The sequence below is a fragment of the Pleurodeles waltl genome, chromosome 4_2, assembly GCF_031143425.1.
Source record: "Pleurodeles waltl isolate 20211129_DDA chromosome 4_2, aPleWal1.hap1.20221129, whole genome shotgun sequence".
Taxonomy (NCBI): Eukaryota; Metazoa; Chordata; class Amphibia; order Caudata; family Salamandridae; genus Pleurodeles; species Pleurodeles waltl.
Window position 1 is genome coordinate 682553179 of NC_090443.1, and position 16985 is coordinate 682570163.

The window sequence follows — 16985 nt, forward strand, 5'->3', positions numbered from 1 at the left end:
CTTCGGCGATGCCACGGTCTGCAGTAAGCGTGTTGCTTCTGACACTTGAACAAGGGCGCGTTCTTTGCAGTGTTTTTTGTTCAAACGTCTAGCGTCCACTCCCAACTACCAATCACATCAACTCTCTTTTGATTAGTGCACATTTTTTGATCTTTTAAATCTCGACAGCATGATCGTGTTGTACTGCTGTGGCAAGGTTTGTTGCAGTTTTAAAGCTACGTGATTTCTTTGTACCCTTGTTTCTAGGGTCCTTTTGGCGAACATGGAGACAGGGGAGAGCCCGGGGACGAGGGTTACAAGGTAAGTGTATCTATTCCAGTCTCGGTGGGGAAACAACTGAATGATAGTTTACCGAGCAGCATAGGCACATGGTGCTGAAGTATGATATCTATGCTAAATGCCCACTGCTGAAGGATTCATGCAACCTTCTGCATACCTTTACTCGGGTTCCAAAGGCAACACTATATGAAAACAGTTAATTTGTTAGTTATTGACTCTATCGCAGGCTTCTCCAAAGAGTAGCTCGCGAACTACTGGCAGCTCTCTATCTAGCTGTAAGTAGCTCTCAAGTCTACAGCCCAGCTTTTTAAGTTACATGCTTTTGGTTGGTTGAATGAATCGATGGATAACAAAATTAACAGTGTGTATTTAAAAACGAAAATGTATTTTCAGAATTTATAAGCTGATGTTTGAGAAGAATTATTCACTTTTAATAATGTATTTAAAGCTGATATTTAGGTGATAAATCGTGTGCTGATGGGGAAACCTATTACCAACAGTATTTACCTTGATGCATGGGGCACTGCAGCTGTGATTGTTAGGTATTACCCATGTAAATGCATTTCAAATTTACAAAGCCTTTTTGAGTTACGGCTTGCAACCCTCCTGATGGACTGACATGATCACTGCTGGTAATCTTACATCGGATGGCCACTAATCTTGTTTTAAGGGGTCACCTTTACAACACTAGTACTAATAGCTCAGGATGAGTTTCATTGAACAAAAGTAGCTCTCATTACTGACAAGGTTGGAGACCCCTGCTCTATCTAATATCCACAGGCACGCAGGAGGTATACATTATTCAATAAGGGGAATTTTTAAATATCAAAACATTCTTACTTGATTCATGATTGCAAAGCAAAATGTCAATATTCTCTTATTATGGCCCTTATGTTGCATTATTGACTTTGGATCCATTAAAAATCATTGTTTCTAGCCCTCACCCAATGTTTGGATTTGAACTGCACACGAGGGCATATTAGCAGAGTAAGGATAGACAGCCAGTGTTATTGACGGAATGCAAGCTCCTTGATTTATTCACCACATAAATGTGGAAGATCAGTTACCACCCTCTTCTAAGAACCCTTCACCTGTTGTGAGAGCGGTGTCTGAGCGCCTGTGCCTGCAGCTTTAACTGACTGTGCTCCAGTTGTCACAGACTATGATCTGTCCACTCTCAACAATCTAATGACTGTGTGGACTTAAGGGGACGGGTCTGACTGCTCATGTAAATGATACCCAAGACTAACACAACTGCTATATTCTGTGTGGCCACTTTCCTCACTAACCAGACCTCTAACATCTCTTGTTTTGGTTATATTTATATAGCTTCATTTCTCTCTTTGCTTGTGTGTTATGTTCCTCTGCTTGAATTAAATAAATATGTCCAATAACATATGGGTACAGTATCTCCAGAGAGTCTTCCTTATATTTAACAATTAGATATGGTTTTTCTTCAAATGATCGCCCAGAACAAAACGCTAAGCATTACCAGGACACTCTCAAATAACAGACTACCCATTTCCTGCATTTACACTGAAAATAATCCTAGGTAATTGCTCTAAGACTACCCAGTCCTGCAAATTCCTAGTTGAAACAACGCAGTACTTGCTACAAAAAACCTACCTTTTTCGACCATTTACAGAGAAAAAATGTGCTGAAAATGTAAGAGTTACTGTTTCTAAACACGAGAACACTCAGGACTGTATTCTCAATCATTTCGAGTGCTTTCGCTTAGTTTGTAAAAGTACATAAAATAGGTCCAACATATACCTTAGGAGCTCTGCTGAATGCCAGAGGTGCTGAATACCAAGGTTCCCTTTTATTGATTTTACCTTAAGTCTCTTCCACCACCATGCACTTGTCTCTTTACCTCACTCTTGCAAAATCTGTTCAATCCCTCCTTGCTCCCTTTGTCCCTATCTTCCTATCTTTCGCTTCTTTCTCTTTTCCCTCTTATTCTCTCTTGATGTGCTTTTAAGACTGAAAGTTTAAAGTTTGAAAAAGCAGTGATGGTCCACTCAAATGAGTGCCGGCGCCTGCCACCTTATCAAGCTAAGCGGTACATTTGCCCTTATCGAGCACAACCAACCTTGGAACAATCAGCTCAGCCATGCCTCAGAAGTGAAGAGACTTGTCCAAACAGATAGGTCATGTCTGGTGAGCATGAGACAGCAGGTCAGCCCAGGCCTCCTTCATCCTGTGGGGCCTTTTTATAGGTTGTAGAGGGTCTGTAGGTAAATGCACCAAAGATTCCATATCAGGACATAGACAACCCACTTATTAAAACCTCACCTTGGAAAATAAAATGTGAAATTGGCCTTGAGGTTATGCTTCTAGCCAATTCAATGGGGGAATTACAGTATCCCACACCCAGATAACAATATAGCCGCGCAATTTAGTTATACAAACAGGTACATTGGCTAGCCGAAAGCCATTTAAAGTGTTACCTCCTACCGAGGTTCATAAGATTCATTAAAATCATGCCTTTTCTAAAATTTCAAATTTAATGTGTCAAATTTAACTTCTTTAATAGAGGATTGATTTCGTTTTATGAAACCCCTTAATTTACAGAGAGAATATAACAAAAGATAACCACCGGTCTTAAATTTATGTGGACATGTGACAAAAATACTCTGTAATGCTTTCTATTAGAGACCGAAAAGTACTGAACTGCGAACACAACTGTAAAGTAATATTGGGCCTTTCAGGTGCTATATCCATTGCTGTATAACCTTAAGGTCTCATTCACCACACACTTATGCTCCTCTTTGAGGCACACACACCCGCACCTTATGAACAGAAAGAGAATTCTCACGAGTCAATTAACCTTCCATAAATAGTAGATGCCATTGTTTGTGAAGTAAATAACTTCTCCATGTAACCTTTTGCCACATCAGAATCATTGCATGCAACACACTTTGCAATGAAACAGAGGACTAATTAAGAATACCATTTTAACCTTGAAGTAACATGTGAGTACTTGGGGAAATTACATTTTTTGCTAAAATTCAGGGAGGTAACTATAAATTATGCCGGAAGAGTTAGTAATATTCATTCACAGAACGATGGAGTGTTATATAAATGTTTTTAAACAGAGAAAGTAGCTCACAGAGGCTCAGTAATCTTGAATATCAAACTGTGTTATTCGTTTTTACCACAAAATGACAATTCCTCCCTGCTTTTTGTAAAAAATAATAATAATAATTCAGGGCATATTTAGTGCAGTGCCACTTTTCTTGCACCCCTAAGCGATCCCCCTAATGCCACCATAGTAATGCCATATTTATAATACAGCGCACCACGGCAGTAGTGAGGGTGACTAGCGTCATAATTTATTGATGGTAGTCTGGCGCTTTGCAGGACTAGAGTAAAAAATTCTGACGCTAATCCTGCAAAGCACCAGGAGGCCCATTGTAATCAATGGGAGCCTCCTTTTAACACCTGCACTTTGCAGGCGTTAAAAAATGCAGATAAAATGGCACAAAGGAATCTCATAGATTCCTTTGCACCATTATCACCCCCCACCCAGCGCTGGAATGCCTTGCTTGCATACATTATGCCTGCCGCCGGCATAATGTGGCACAAGGGGTTGCCACCTTAACGCCACATTTGCGTCAAAATAAATACCAAAAATGTGGCGCAAGGTGGCATTAGAGGCTCATAAATATGCCCCTCAATTCTTCAGCTTACAATTCAGTGCCATTTGGTGACTTTTGGCAACAAGGCACTATGTAAAATACCCATGCAATAGTGTACTCTTGAGTACTGAAACAAATAATCAACAAACAAATTAACCACTTCTTGTGTTCCTAAACGTGCTTCAGTTAGACGCAGGGCTTTTGCTGCACCACTGCTTGGTAACATCGGCCTTGTGGAGATACGCAAGGCAGGGGCATGGACATTATAGTACGCTGTTGGCAAAAGTTACAGTTTTCATCCAGTTTCTTAAGCAAATAGTCAAGATGGGCATCTGTGCTCAGACATGCATTAAGGTTACCTCATTGCCAGAATCCATGTGCCCACCATTGGCACTGCTCGTTCATCTATTAGAAGTGTGGGACTCGAGTGATGATTGCATAATAGCTACAAAAAAAAAAGTACTGAAATAAAGCAAATATTCCACAGAATTGTGGTCGCTAATGGAGCCACGGATCATTATCTCACTCCGCTCTGCTGCACCTAATCAGGTTACTGCATTAAAAAAAGACCCCCTGTAATCAACATGAAGTAGACTTTTATTTTCTTGATGAAAGTCAAGACATCAGGTGAGTGACGTTGTCATGGCGGTGAAGAATAAATACTGAGCACACATCCGTACACTGCGGCCTGACTACCTACCTGACACTGAGCATATGTGAAGTGTGTAATTCAATTACAGACACCCCCACAACATACCAGGGTCTCATTAAGTAGCCTTTTGATGTAGGATCTTCACAATTGATCTTCAGTAGTGAAACAAACTACTACAGTTGGGGTTTGTGTTTGTTACACAAATACACACAGACATTTTGTGAAATAATTTCAACCAAAAGAGCTGAGAACATATTCAAACGCAATTTCTCATACACTAATTCCATATTTCTTTCCAGGGTCACGTTGGCATTGTGGGACCAAGAGGAGCTATAGGACAACAAGGGCCTCCGGTATGTTTCATCAGTTCCGCGCTTCGTTTAACACATTATGACTTAATAGTCAAACTCTTGTAAACAAGGTGCTCACATTTTTACATACTTGAATGCCAGGCATATATAGAATTTCAGTTAATTGAGAAAACAGTTGTATAGTGAAATATAATTTTCATTTTCACTTATATTTACTTGGGTTACCATACTTGTATATTCCTCGCTTAACATAAATGCAGGCACATCATTATTTTTGATATTGTAAACATGTTTATCTTTCTTCGAAGGGCGAACCAGGTCAGCCGGGTGAACAAGGACAGAAGGGCGACAGAGGACCTGAAGTAGGTAGAAGTGGCCCTAACATAGACAACAGTTTTTGACAAGATAGTGTGATATGTTTGCTAACCATTTTCTTTGAACAACATGAAATGAATTATCTTCACAGGTGTTTTAGAGTTTAAAGCAAAAATGTTGCCTTTGTATGTATTTTACCTTGACCTATGCTAAGATGACCAACATTCAATTCATTATCCAATGATGACAAACATGCAGTCATCATGGCTCTTAAGCCTTTGTTCTTTAGCCGTCTAATAAATGTCTGACACTTTTTAAAGGTGTCCGGGTCATAATGCTTGAAAAATACTAGCAGTGGTAACCCAACACTCCGCTGAGATTTCCAGGAAGTAATGTTGATGGTTTTGGTATTCCATAAACCCAGCAGGTCACATAATCCTCTGTTTTTCAACAGCAGAGGCTGCATCGCTTTTACAACCATCCTTTTTCCTGCTGGGCATGTTTCCCTTTCTTAGATTACCGTTTTTCCCCTGGCACTATTTCCCATTTACCACCTCTAGTAAAATGAGTAGGCGTTCAAGAATGATGTTTGAAGCATGGTTGTGTTTCAATCATCATTTTTCTGTCTTTCAGCACTTTTCAGTGAAACCTGTGTTTCTTTTGCTGGTGTAGAGATTTTAGTGTCTATGAGGAATCTGGCCTAAAGGTGAATTTTAAGGGCCACCGAAAATGTAATGTCCACTTTTTTGTGGGTAATCAAGTTCATGCACAACTTCGCCCTGGAAGGACTGCATCAACTCTTATTAAAACCTGCTGCTTCACCTGTTACCACCACCTGATGCTGCACTTACCTAGTTCACTGGGCACTTGGCCCTTTCAGATTCCTATGAGGTGCTTAGGACCTTGAGTTGTTCACCAGATTGCTTTATTTAATATGTTAATGTAGTCTTTTAGTTGGGTGCCAGTAGAACTTATACCTTCACTCACTTCACTTATGCTACATGCAGTCCTAGCAAGTTACTCTCTTCCTATGGTGTGTTTTGATGGTTGATAAATTGTGAAATAATGTGGTGTATTATTGTGTTCTCTGACTAAATAAATCTCCCAGAGTAATGGATAATTGTCCAAAGACGCTTGTCAAGAACCCAAAAAGGCGCAACCCTAGTTTTATCACAAACGTGTGTCTTAAATCTTTTATAGAGGTGATTAGATATGACTGGATCAGGTTGGGATTTACTTGCCCTTAATAGGTGACTTCGTATACAATTCATGTGTCAACTGTTTGAAATAAATCAAAGTGTTATGGAACATAGCAGATATGAACATTTGGATATGTAAAATAATAGGACCTACATCTTATCATTTGGTGTTTTCCTTCTCAGCGCCTGGTACACTCCTGTGTTACATTGAGTGTTCATATGCCACCGGCATAGTTACGCTTCTGACCCAACAACGGGTAACATTGCGTTTAGGGTACTTGCATAATTCCGGTAAGGGGATCCAGATTAGCACACGCTTCTTACTCTTATTTTTAAATTACAAAATGGCTCCTTATCACAAACCGAGCTATGGAAGATGATTGCATAAGCAATCCGATTGGTGAGTCTTTCAATTGATTCCTGATGCGGTCTCAGACAGTTTTATATGAGTCACAAATATGATTTTTAACTGGGCATTGTGTTCCTCCTCTACTAATGTTTATTTTGTAATTTTGTGGAAAACATTGGCAGCTATTCCTTATGTGTATCTAGCATTCGTACTTAGTCTCAGCAATTGCTTGATAAGTCTTGGCAAAAGAAAAACATTATTTGAAAAAAATAAGAGACTATGGAATGTTACACGTTCTGGAAAGAAGGCAAATTTGCAAATGAACGAGTTTCTCCAGGATGAACTGAAAGAAACGCAATTAAATTGTTATTAGAGCTGTGAACGATGTAGACTGAATGACATATCACGAGTGAATGTCGTTGTCTGTACAGGTAAGCTATGGGTCAGAGCAGCCACCTGATAGGTAGATAATTGGCTGATGAGAGACGCAATTCAAGATGTAGTCCCCTTTGCTAGCAGATAGTAACCAAGGAAACCTACATCATAGAATAACAATACATCTTATTTCATTCACTCAGCATTGCCTTGGGACAGGAAAAATGACAGTAGGGCATTTCTGGTGAGATTTTTGCATTTCTTCTGGAAAACAGGGATGCCATTCCTGTGAGTCACCATTTAGCTGCAGGGGGCGCAGTGCAGTGTTGAAAATAATGTATTCCAAAGAATGATTGTTGCCAGAAGAAGAGGTTACAACCTTGCACACTGTTGATCGTACACTATGATATATATAACTTTAAAGTTTCAGAAATAGTAGTCTTTACTGCTTATTTTTGTGCATCTGATGTAGTAACAATACCTTAATGTAATATTAATTTCTGAACTAATAATCTAGACATTAAAAAATAGAGTATCCCCTACTCAGACTTTCGACTTTGTAAATTCTTCCACTGAAGGAGGAATCCCTGAACACATTGTGTACAGCATGATGCCAAGGGAAAACAAGAGATACCTGTAGAATGCTTCTGTTTGCCAACCATGTCTAGTTGATTGTTCAGAGAGGCTTAGAGTAGGTGCACATTTTTATTGGTGTAGGCTATTACTTACCCAGAAAGCATAAGAAGTCCAGCGCAGGCATGCACTTTGAAAGTTTGCGCCCAAGCTTTGGATGGTGCATCAGTGAGAGACAGAGCTGCAGTTTTGCTGTGAGCAGACCTGGCCCTATTTTGAAGCGAGTGCAAGGGTCCCCTCTCTGTGTGATACATGGTTGGTGCGTGGTGCCCTCATGATGCCCTCCCAGGGGCACTATCGGGGTCACAGCATGCTCGTCTGTAATGCAGGGTGGCCACAGGAGCAGACACACCCACTTTCGGGGTCAGATAGGCCCAACATTTGCTTCTGTATTATTCATATTACAGAAGGGTCTGTGGCCCGTTCTGTAATGCCAAAGTGCCCCATAGGTGGATCAAAGGGGCACAAAAGCACATGGTATCTGCATGGCACTTTCTGTAATATAAGGCCACCAAAATGGTCTTCTTCACATAGCATTTATAACGACAAACATATGGATCTTGCTTATCTGTATGAGAACAAATTTGGGAATTTAGCCTTTCTGGATTCTTTGACTTCCTCCATACATAAACATATGTAAATAGGCATAGAGTCACAAAAGAAATATAAAAAATTGGTATTTCCATTGCACTTTTTTTTTTTTTTTTAACGGCAGAATTGGACAATATAATATAACCCTCTTACATTATGTTGCATGGCTACATTTCAGTGGCACTGATCTGTTAACAGAAAATTTACTTCATTACTCAGAAATCTGTAGACCGCGGTGTTTGTAAACAGAAATATATTTATGGCTTTAAGTGGACCAGGTCCCTCCGGATCTCAAACCTGGTAGTAATTTAAAACGGTAATTGAAACGGGTCACTTTCGGGCTCTGTATTCAGGTCCTTAACGTTTCACCCAAAACAGTGATCTATTTCTGAACAATGGGTGTACAAATCGTCAAGGTAATCCATTTTGTTCCTGCTTATATTCTACATGCTTTACTTACTCTTGCATTCCTTAGCAGTGTTTCCCTTTTCCTGGATCTTATGTTACTTTTTCAGGCAGCATATTTTCTCTTATGTAGTGTATAATTTGAATTCAGTCATATTTAGGTAATTTTAACAGGGCACAGTTGAGTTGTGGCTAAAGGAAGTGCTTGCCAGAAGCAAAAATGTGTACAAAATATGTGGCTATCCAACCCTGGGCCTCTCTGCAAAGGGCACAGAGTGATGGTCATGTGTGCCAGCTTCAATTGTGATTCTGTGCAAATATGTGGGTAATGTGGCACTCTGCGTGATTTTAGTGCACATGTTTAAGCCGCATGCTTAATTATATAGGCCCACCCTTTTCAGGCAACCCTCCACTATTTTCATCCCACTCAAAACCATGATTATATTTATGCGCTGCATGTGAAGAGCAAACTTAATATCCTTGTTGAAATATTAATGAAACACATTTGCATTGTTGCTGGGATTTGTGAGCCCTGCCATTGTGAATCTGGGGCTTTCTGGATGACTTCTCTCTAGCTCTGAAGATCCAGAGGAGCACACTTGCCATCTCAGGGCCAACCTGCATTTCCAATGAAGAGTCCAGAAGAAGTTGGTATTGTGAGTGGGCACTGTCCGTGGTGTGAAAACGACACTGATCGACAAGAAAAATGATTTAACTGTTAGGGTAATTTAATTCCAATAAATAATGGATGGTGTTTGAACATGAGAATTATTTTACAATTCATCAATAAATGATGAACATTTATGGACTATCTTAAAACATATAAGATAGTTTACATTAGGAACAATTTGCTTTTCTCAAGAATTATGTTATTTTTTTCTACTGGTGCATGTATTTCCTCAACATCACCTTTGCTGCTGAAGGGGAGGTAATAGCTCCCTATGTAACACTGACTCTGATACAAATGTATATGTGCAGTCAGGGCCGGCTTTGGGCAGTGTGAGCATTGCAGCCGCAAAGGATGCTGACCTGAATTGGGAGGCGTTGACCTCAGGGGGGCGCTGTGTTTATCAATAACCTAGAAACTTGCGATTTAAAAGCACCTGCTGAAAAGTTTCTTATGCCTCCAGCCATTGGGTAGCGATTAAAATATCAAGATACCTCTTGTGATGAATGTTCCTGCTAGGGAGAGAGATGGAAGTTTTGTCTAGCAGCAGCTTTGACTCTCCATAAAGTAGGATAGAGGGTTTATATGCCTGGTGCAAAGAACAGAACTATATTTCATGTGGATAGCTGAGTGGATTAGTAAAGCCAGCCTTTACAAGCACTTTAAAACAAATGAATGTATGTGAGGGGGGGGGCTATGGAGAGATGAGGGGCACATTTACTGGGTGGGGGTGAGAGAATCCGAGGAGATGGTCACTTGGAGGGGGGTGCCAAAAAAGACTGTTGCACAGGGCGCCACCAATGCAAAAAGCCAGCCCTGTGTGCACTTAGGCAACATTATGAGTGACTTCTTAATTCCAATGCAGTTACTGAACCCATCACAATTGTGACATCGGCAGAAACACTGCATATCTCTTTGCTTTCACCTTGAGATTTTGGCTGCTTAAAACAGCAAACATCTCTGGTGAAAGTCTGGCCTAAAATGAGGAATTACCAGGAGAAGTCGAGTCAGAATTACTGATTCCCTCGCTAAGTCCTCATTTGTCAGTGGGCCCTCAGGGTCCATCTTATAACGGACTGGATTTTTGACAACCACAGAGTTAGCAGTGCTGGTGGTTCGGATCCACTTACGATGAGTGCCTTTGGAATAATAGTTTTCTTTTCACATTGTTTGTACATTACCTCCATTAGCCAGCCTATGGCAGTAATGTCCTAGCCATTTTGCTGCTGCAGCCTGAAAGGTGAGGGCAGGGGTAATGGGGGAAAAAGGAGAATAAAAGTCCATGGTGTGCTGACTCCAGTTGACATAAATCCATTTTGCTTCCTGAGTGGTATCGGACCAAAATTGATTTGTGCTGAATGGGCACAATGAGTTCCCAAAGTGTAGCAGTTAACTAGGGTGTATGGGCTATTCTTACTTGTATTTAATATTTATCCCTGCAAATATGTTCAGGCCTTTGCCCTTAAAAGTATCAGCAGGAGACTTTAATTTACGGCCATATTAACTTGTCTGATTCATAACTTCGTGGTACACTGAACAATCCTGCCAGCAACATGTCATCATTATGATGCAACAAATATAAAAACAAGCATTGTCAGTGACAAAAGATCTGCTTTAGTGTGCTAACACATTGAAACACAAGCATGCACAAATCCTGGTTGCATGCAAGGCACACTATACTCTGCTTTAAATTGGTATTATAGACCTAGCACAACTTCTGCCTGGTCTTTAAATGAGTATATGATGCAGGGCAGAGGTGGAGTTACCAAAGTCCAACAAAATGTGGGGAATGCCTTGAGGCCTCCTATCTACCATGGTGTGAAGAAGCAGAGACCATCCTACATCCCTCCCCTTGAGGACAGTATAAGTGTGGCTAGGTGCCTAGCTACTGAGCAGAGATTTCCTTCCAACACTCTTATGAAGTGCCAATCATGCTGGTCCAAATATGGACAGTTCTACCAGTCGAATGAAAAGTATGATTCACGTAGGTGGAAAGTAATCTTAATTAATATTACTATGGGTGGTTTGGTCATTTACTGAATCTAAGGGGTTAAGAAGTTGCTTTTTAATCTTCTTGGGACTTTAATAAGGTTCATGCCCTTTTGCATGTTATTTTGCCTGATGTGCTCAACATCATCACCTACGCCGACAACACACAGCACATCATCTCTCTGTCTGAAGATTCCTCCACCACAAAAGCTAACTTCCACAGATGCACGATGAATGTAGCAGACTGGATGAAAGGCAACTGTCTCAAACTCAACAACAACGAAAAAAAATGGAAGTCCTCATCTTTAGGAACAACACGTCGCCATGGACTGACAAATGGTTGCCCGCAGACCTCGGCACCCCCCCACCACAACAGACCATGCCGCAGCCTCTGCATCATCCTGAACAGCAAGCTATTCATGAAGAAACAAGTCAACACAGTCTCATTTGCCTGCCTCCACACCGTTTGCATGCTCCGGAAGATTTTCTGGTGGCTCCCAGCAAACACCAGAAAGACTGTCACGCAGGCCAACATCACCAGAAGACTGGACTACAGAAACATGGTCTATGTAGGAATCACAGTACGCCTTCTGAAGAGAGTCTAGACAATGCAGAACTCACCAGCAAGACTGATATTCGACAACCCCAGAAAGACCCACAACTCAAGAACCTACACTGGCTCTGGATTCAGAAGAGATGCAAGTTCAAGATGCTGACCCAAGGCCCTGACCAATGAAGGGCCAGTATACATCAACAAATGCCTGACCTTCCACCAGCTGACCAGACACTTTTGATCAGCTTTCCTCTCCCTCGCAAACACCCCATGGATCCGTCGAGCCAACAGTGGAGGATGCTCCTTCTCAATCCTGGCAGCCAGGGCTTGGAACAACCTCCCTCTGCACCTGAGGACCGCACCGTAAGGACCACACCATCATGCAGCAATTCAGACGAGAACTGAAGATCTGGATGTTCTAATGATCATACCTCCATGCAGTAGCATACAGCTCCAGTGCCTCTAGACCCTCGCGGGTGATTTGCCGTACTCTACAAATGTTTAATGGACTGATTGATTGGTAAGCTTTCCACAGAGGAATCCTTCAGATTGCATCTCCAGTGCATCTGAGTACAGAAGTGGGTGGTTGTGGGACTAAAGGGTTTTCATTCTTAAGTTACAACGTTCTGTTAGCATAGGAGGCAGCATGAAATCACTGAAGGTAAACTATGTAGCAGTCACTTTCTACTAAATGGCTCATGCAGTGCTGCTTTCAATATTTTATTTTACTGAATCCAGCCTGTCATTCAAAACTCTTGCTCTTGACATGTCCAAAGCCAGTCATTTGAGGCAGGAGCCATGCCTAATTTTCCAAATAGCCATATACATCTAATACGGTAAATGTAATAGAGGAATCCGTACAGCAAGTGGCTATCCTGGAAACCTAGTGCATTAGCTAGACTGTGGCCGGGGTCCGAGGTTATACATCTTCAGCGTTTTAGCTAAGTCCTTGTAGAAGGTGTTGGTATCATGCTTGCATGATCCCGCCTGTGCACTGAATTTAGCTGATGGGACCCCAGGAGGGTGGGGGTGAGGGTGAAGGGGTGGGGGTAGGGGGTTAAAAGCAAGAAAAACAAAGGTTAAATATATTATAAAAATCTCCTCCACTCTGTTCATTTTTCAGTTTTTGGGATACATTACTAGTAAGCTCTTCATTTGTTCACTTAACCTGCTGACTTCTAACAAGGCTTAAGCAGTCATGCCAGGCAAAGGAAACAGCCCAAGGCCTAGAAGACGGTGGATACTTTCTTAAATTTAAGTTTTTTTTCATTCTGTTTTACAAAGTTGAAGGTTTCCTATCCATAAGTTTCCACAACCATTCTTTGTAGAGGGTGCTGTTCGCTCATTGTTCACATCAGCATTGGGCTGTTATTTAAAACATTATGGATGGCTCTTTTAGCTCTCATTCCAGCCCTGAATACTAGAAGAACAAGCACTTGCAATACAATGGGTCTCGCATTTGTTCGACTTAGAACTATTAGCGTTGTAAAGTGCTAACCGGACTTTTCTTACCACATAAGTTGAAAATGAAAAGTAATACATTTTTACATAAGCGAGCCAATTTAAAGGGCCACGCCATGAACGTGAAGGAGCACACAAAAGGAAACAGAAGTTCGCCCTCATTCAAACGTATCAGCAGTTATGCAATTGTCTATGTAACAGGGTCGATGTCATGCAAAGCGCATGACTACTGCCCAGCGAGATCGCTCTGCATAGGAAATAAAAAGAAAAAGTAGTCCAGAAGCCATGCGGAAAACATGGAGTCGCATATGTTTTCAGTAGTTTACCAGTGCTGTTGAGGAGGGCTAAAAACCAGAAAAGGCATAACGTATGCATGCCTTTCATAAATTAAATCATGCACATTTTTAAAAGGCAAGGCCACGAACCAATGAAACTGATGGCTGTGACATGGGCGTGGTTAAAGGCTCACAGAGTGATTACAAGAGGGGCCAGAGCGCTTGCGCACTCAACGCTAAAATGAATCCAGATCGTAATATGTTCAGCGCTCTTGAACCTCTTTCTGTATTATTTCAAAGACGGACAGGTAGTATTTTGAAATGGTCCATCATCTAGCCATGTCGTAGGAATTGTGACAACTATCTAATCAATATCTTGAATATATTTAAAAAATAGAATTAGCTGTAGGAAATATGGGGATGTTATGCACCAAGGAGTTGTTACTGACGTGAAATAGATAACAAAAGCGAATGTGGTGGTTGATAGAGGAAGAGTGTCGCCCACATTCTCCTCCCTCAGTCTCACCAATAGAGACAGTAGGGAGGCGGTCTAAGGCAGGTGAGACCACCAACCACCATTCTTGGCTCTCTGGAGACAAGGGCAACGCAGAGGGACACAGGGTAATTAAGTGCTTCCCCTTATGGCATATCAACATTGGATAACAAATTTTGCTTTTCAATGGTGCGACATCATTGAGGTGACCAACTGAATTCGGATTGTGGTAATACGAGTCAACTATGAATACCTTAATTTGCAAATTGCATTGGGTATACTTCTATCTTCAGGATACTGTTTAAATATTTAGGTTAAGCTAATATTAAATAAAAACATAATTACCTTTAATATCACTAAAATCTTTAAAGATACCCAGTGGCGTAGCGTGGGTTGTCAGCACCTGGGGCAAGGCAAGTAATTTGCGCCCCCTAACCCGTGGATTTTTAGCACTCGCGAGTGCGAGCGCGCCCCCGCCCAGATGTTGCGCCCGGTGCGGCCGGCCCCCCCTGCACCCCCCACGCTACGCCACTGAAGATACCTCAATGAGCAATACAGTTAACTGCTACAAAGTTGTAGTTCCAGTGGTCTTATTTTGTATAACGTTCTTGTACGTCCTGAAGACGTATTTAATAATAAGAAACATACACGATTTTTATAAACTTTCATTTGATGGCAGGCAGCAGTGGTGGCTTGTGGTTTTATTCTCTGGAAAATCTGAGCCCTTCCGTATGGACATAAACCGATGACAAACATCTCTTTGGTGAACTGCACGGACGCCCTTTCGCAGCAGAGACTGCTTTCTGCAAGGCCGCCTCCAAATGATCTGCAAATGGGGTGAAATGTGGGAACCTCATTCAGATATCTGCGATGTACAGCGTCAACCGAGCATTTGTTTATGCAGGTTTGCATTTGCCAAGACTTGAGTCGCTTTGTTTTATTTCACTCTCTAGGGCCCCTGGAGGAATAATAACATTTAATGGAAAGTTGTGAGCCGGCCACAATTATCTAAAACAGCACATGTGGGCTGCCAATTACTTGTTAAAAGAATGTGTTGGCCTGAAGTGGAATAAAGCCTTTGCAAAACTGCTCCTTCTCTTCACACGTCTTTTAAACTAATATTTATGTTATAAGGTGGAGCCCTTCTTCATAGAGCACTTCACAATGGAGACTGCCATAGGATCTGCTCCTGGAGAGAAAGAACAGGCCACACAAGCGTGTGCCTGTGTTTGCTTCAGTTGGCTTGAAATCTATTGAAGTAAATTGGTATTAAGGAAAGGGTCATTCGGTTCAAGCACACCTTTGGACCTGGCTTACTTTTACTGAAAAGTAAGCATTTATAAATAAATAGGGGTCACTCCAAAAAAATATGTCTTCATTTGAGCTCTTCTGTCTGCATTTCCCTAAAGAAGAATACTTATTTTGTCCAGACTAAGGGATTTGTTACTTTGTATACCAGTCCCTCCCCAACTCTCTGACCTCTCGAACAATGGGGAGCATTCCCTAAGGACTGAGTTTATTTTAACAGTTTGCACCGTCATGGGTACACATAACTAGTCATCCTGCAACTTGTGTAACTTAGAGTGTCAAGAATGTACTGTGTCCTTCTTGTTGTGTGGCCACAGATGGAATTTGGTGAGCTAATCGCTGCTACCTTTCGTCTTTAGTACTTATGTACCTAAAGTCTAGACCAGAAACAAAACCAACTCATGCTGCTGGTCAAGCAGAGAAACATTTTCGATAATGAAATGCATGTTCTTTCCAAGACAGTTTTACCCCAGAGTATTTATGAATGGTGATTGTAATTCTTGGCAAAGCGGTATTTTTCAACTCGACTACTTCCAGTCAAAGGTCAATAAAAAAAATATTTCTTGGATGGTGCCCATAGTGGGTTGGTGATTACCTATGTTGTCAAAGGGTTACTCTCCCTACCATTGTGAAAAAATTCAAGATTTTTCACCCAATAAATTAGACACACAATTTAACTTCAGCCCAAGTAAGAACATATATTTCTTCTATTTTAAACTATTTCCTATAATTAAAAAAAAAAAAAAAGAAGCAGAGCTGAAACGTCCTTTCTAGACAGCGAACTGTCTCTCACCCTGATCACCTAAAAATGATCAAATTTGTATCACAAGTCCTTCAAAAAATTCCCCACAAGTATTAAAGGCTTGAACAATGGTCTTTAGCAGCTGTTGGTTGCAAAACAGAATCAGTGACTTGCCTGAGCGGTGTCAGCTCGATGAGGCCCTTGACTATAGACAGATTTCAACATATTAAGGAACCTGCATTCATGAGATACACATTGATGCTATGGAAACAGCTTCTGTCGAGCACAAGAGACTGTTTAAGATTTGTGAAAATGCATTAATTGGATGTAACCCTTAACTTTATATTATCAATTATTTGATTTTGAAATTTTTTATATCTGCAGTAATAATGAAAATCAGGGATGTTTGGATACAGGCTTCTTTTTATCGTTTGACATTTTAAACTCCGAGTGCAAATTGAAAAACATATAAGACAAGAGAGTTGAGTAGCTAAAGGCTTTATGGAAATTGCAGAATATGGTAATGGGCTGCCTGCCATCAGAACCACAGTTCTACCACGATATACAAATAACTAGTTTCTGTCTGCCAAACCCATTGGCCTGACCTAGACTGTAAGCAAGTTAAGGAACAACACTTTGTTAAAAGTAACTGATGACTGGGCACCTGCATTGTCAGCTGATCTGTCAGTTTCCACTTAGTCAACACTTCATCTGCTAAACTGTTCTTATATTTATGAGATCCTTAGT

General features: G+C 41.0%; 1 protein-coding gene across 1 annotated transcript in view; it reads left to right on the forward strand.

The window, feature by feature from the left end:
• COL24A1 (collagen type XXIV alpha 1 chain) overlaps positions 1–16985 on the forward strand; it is a 713151-nt gene that overhangs the window by 609028 nt on the left and 87138 nt on the right. The window contains exons 43-45 of the mRNA XM_069232264.1: positions 247–300; positions 4872–4925; positions 5192–5245. Of these exons, the coding sequence (XP_069088365.1) occupies positions 247–300; positions 4872–4925; positions 5192–5245 (162 nt within the window). The remainder of the gene's footprint in view (positions 1–246; positions 301–4871; positions 4926–5191; positions 5246–16985) is intronic.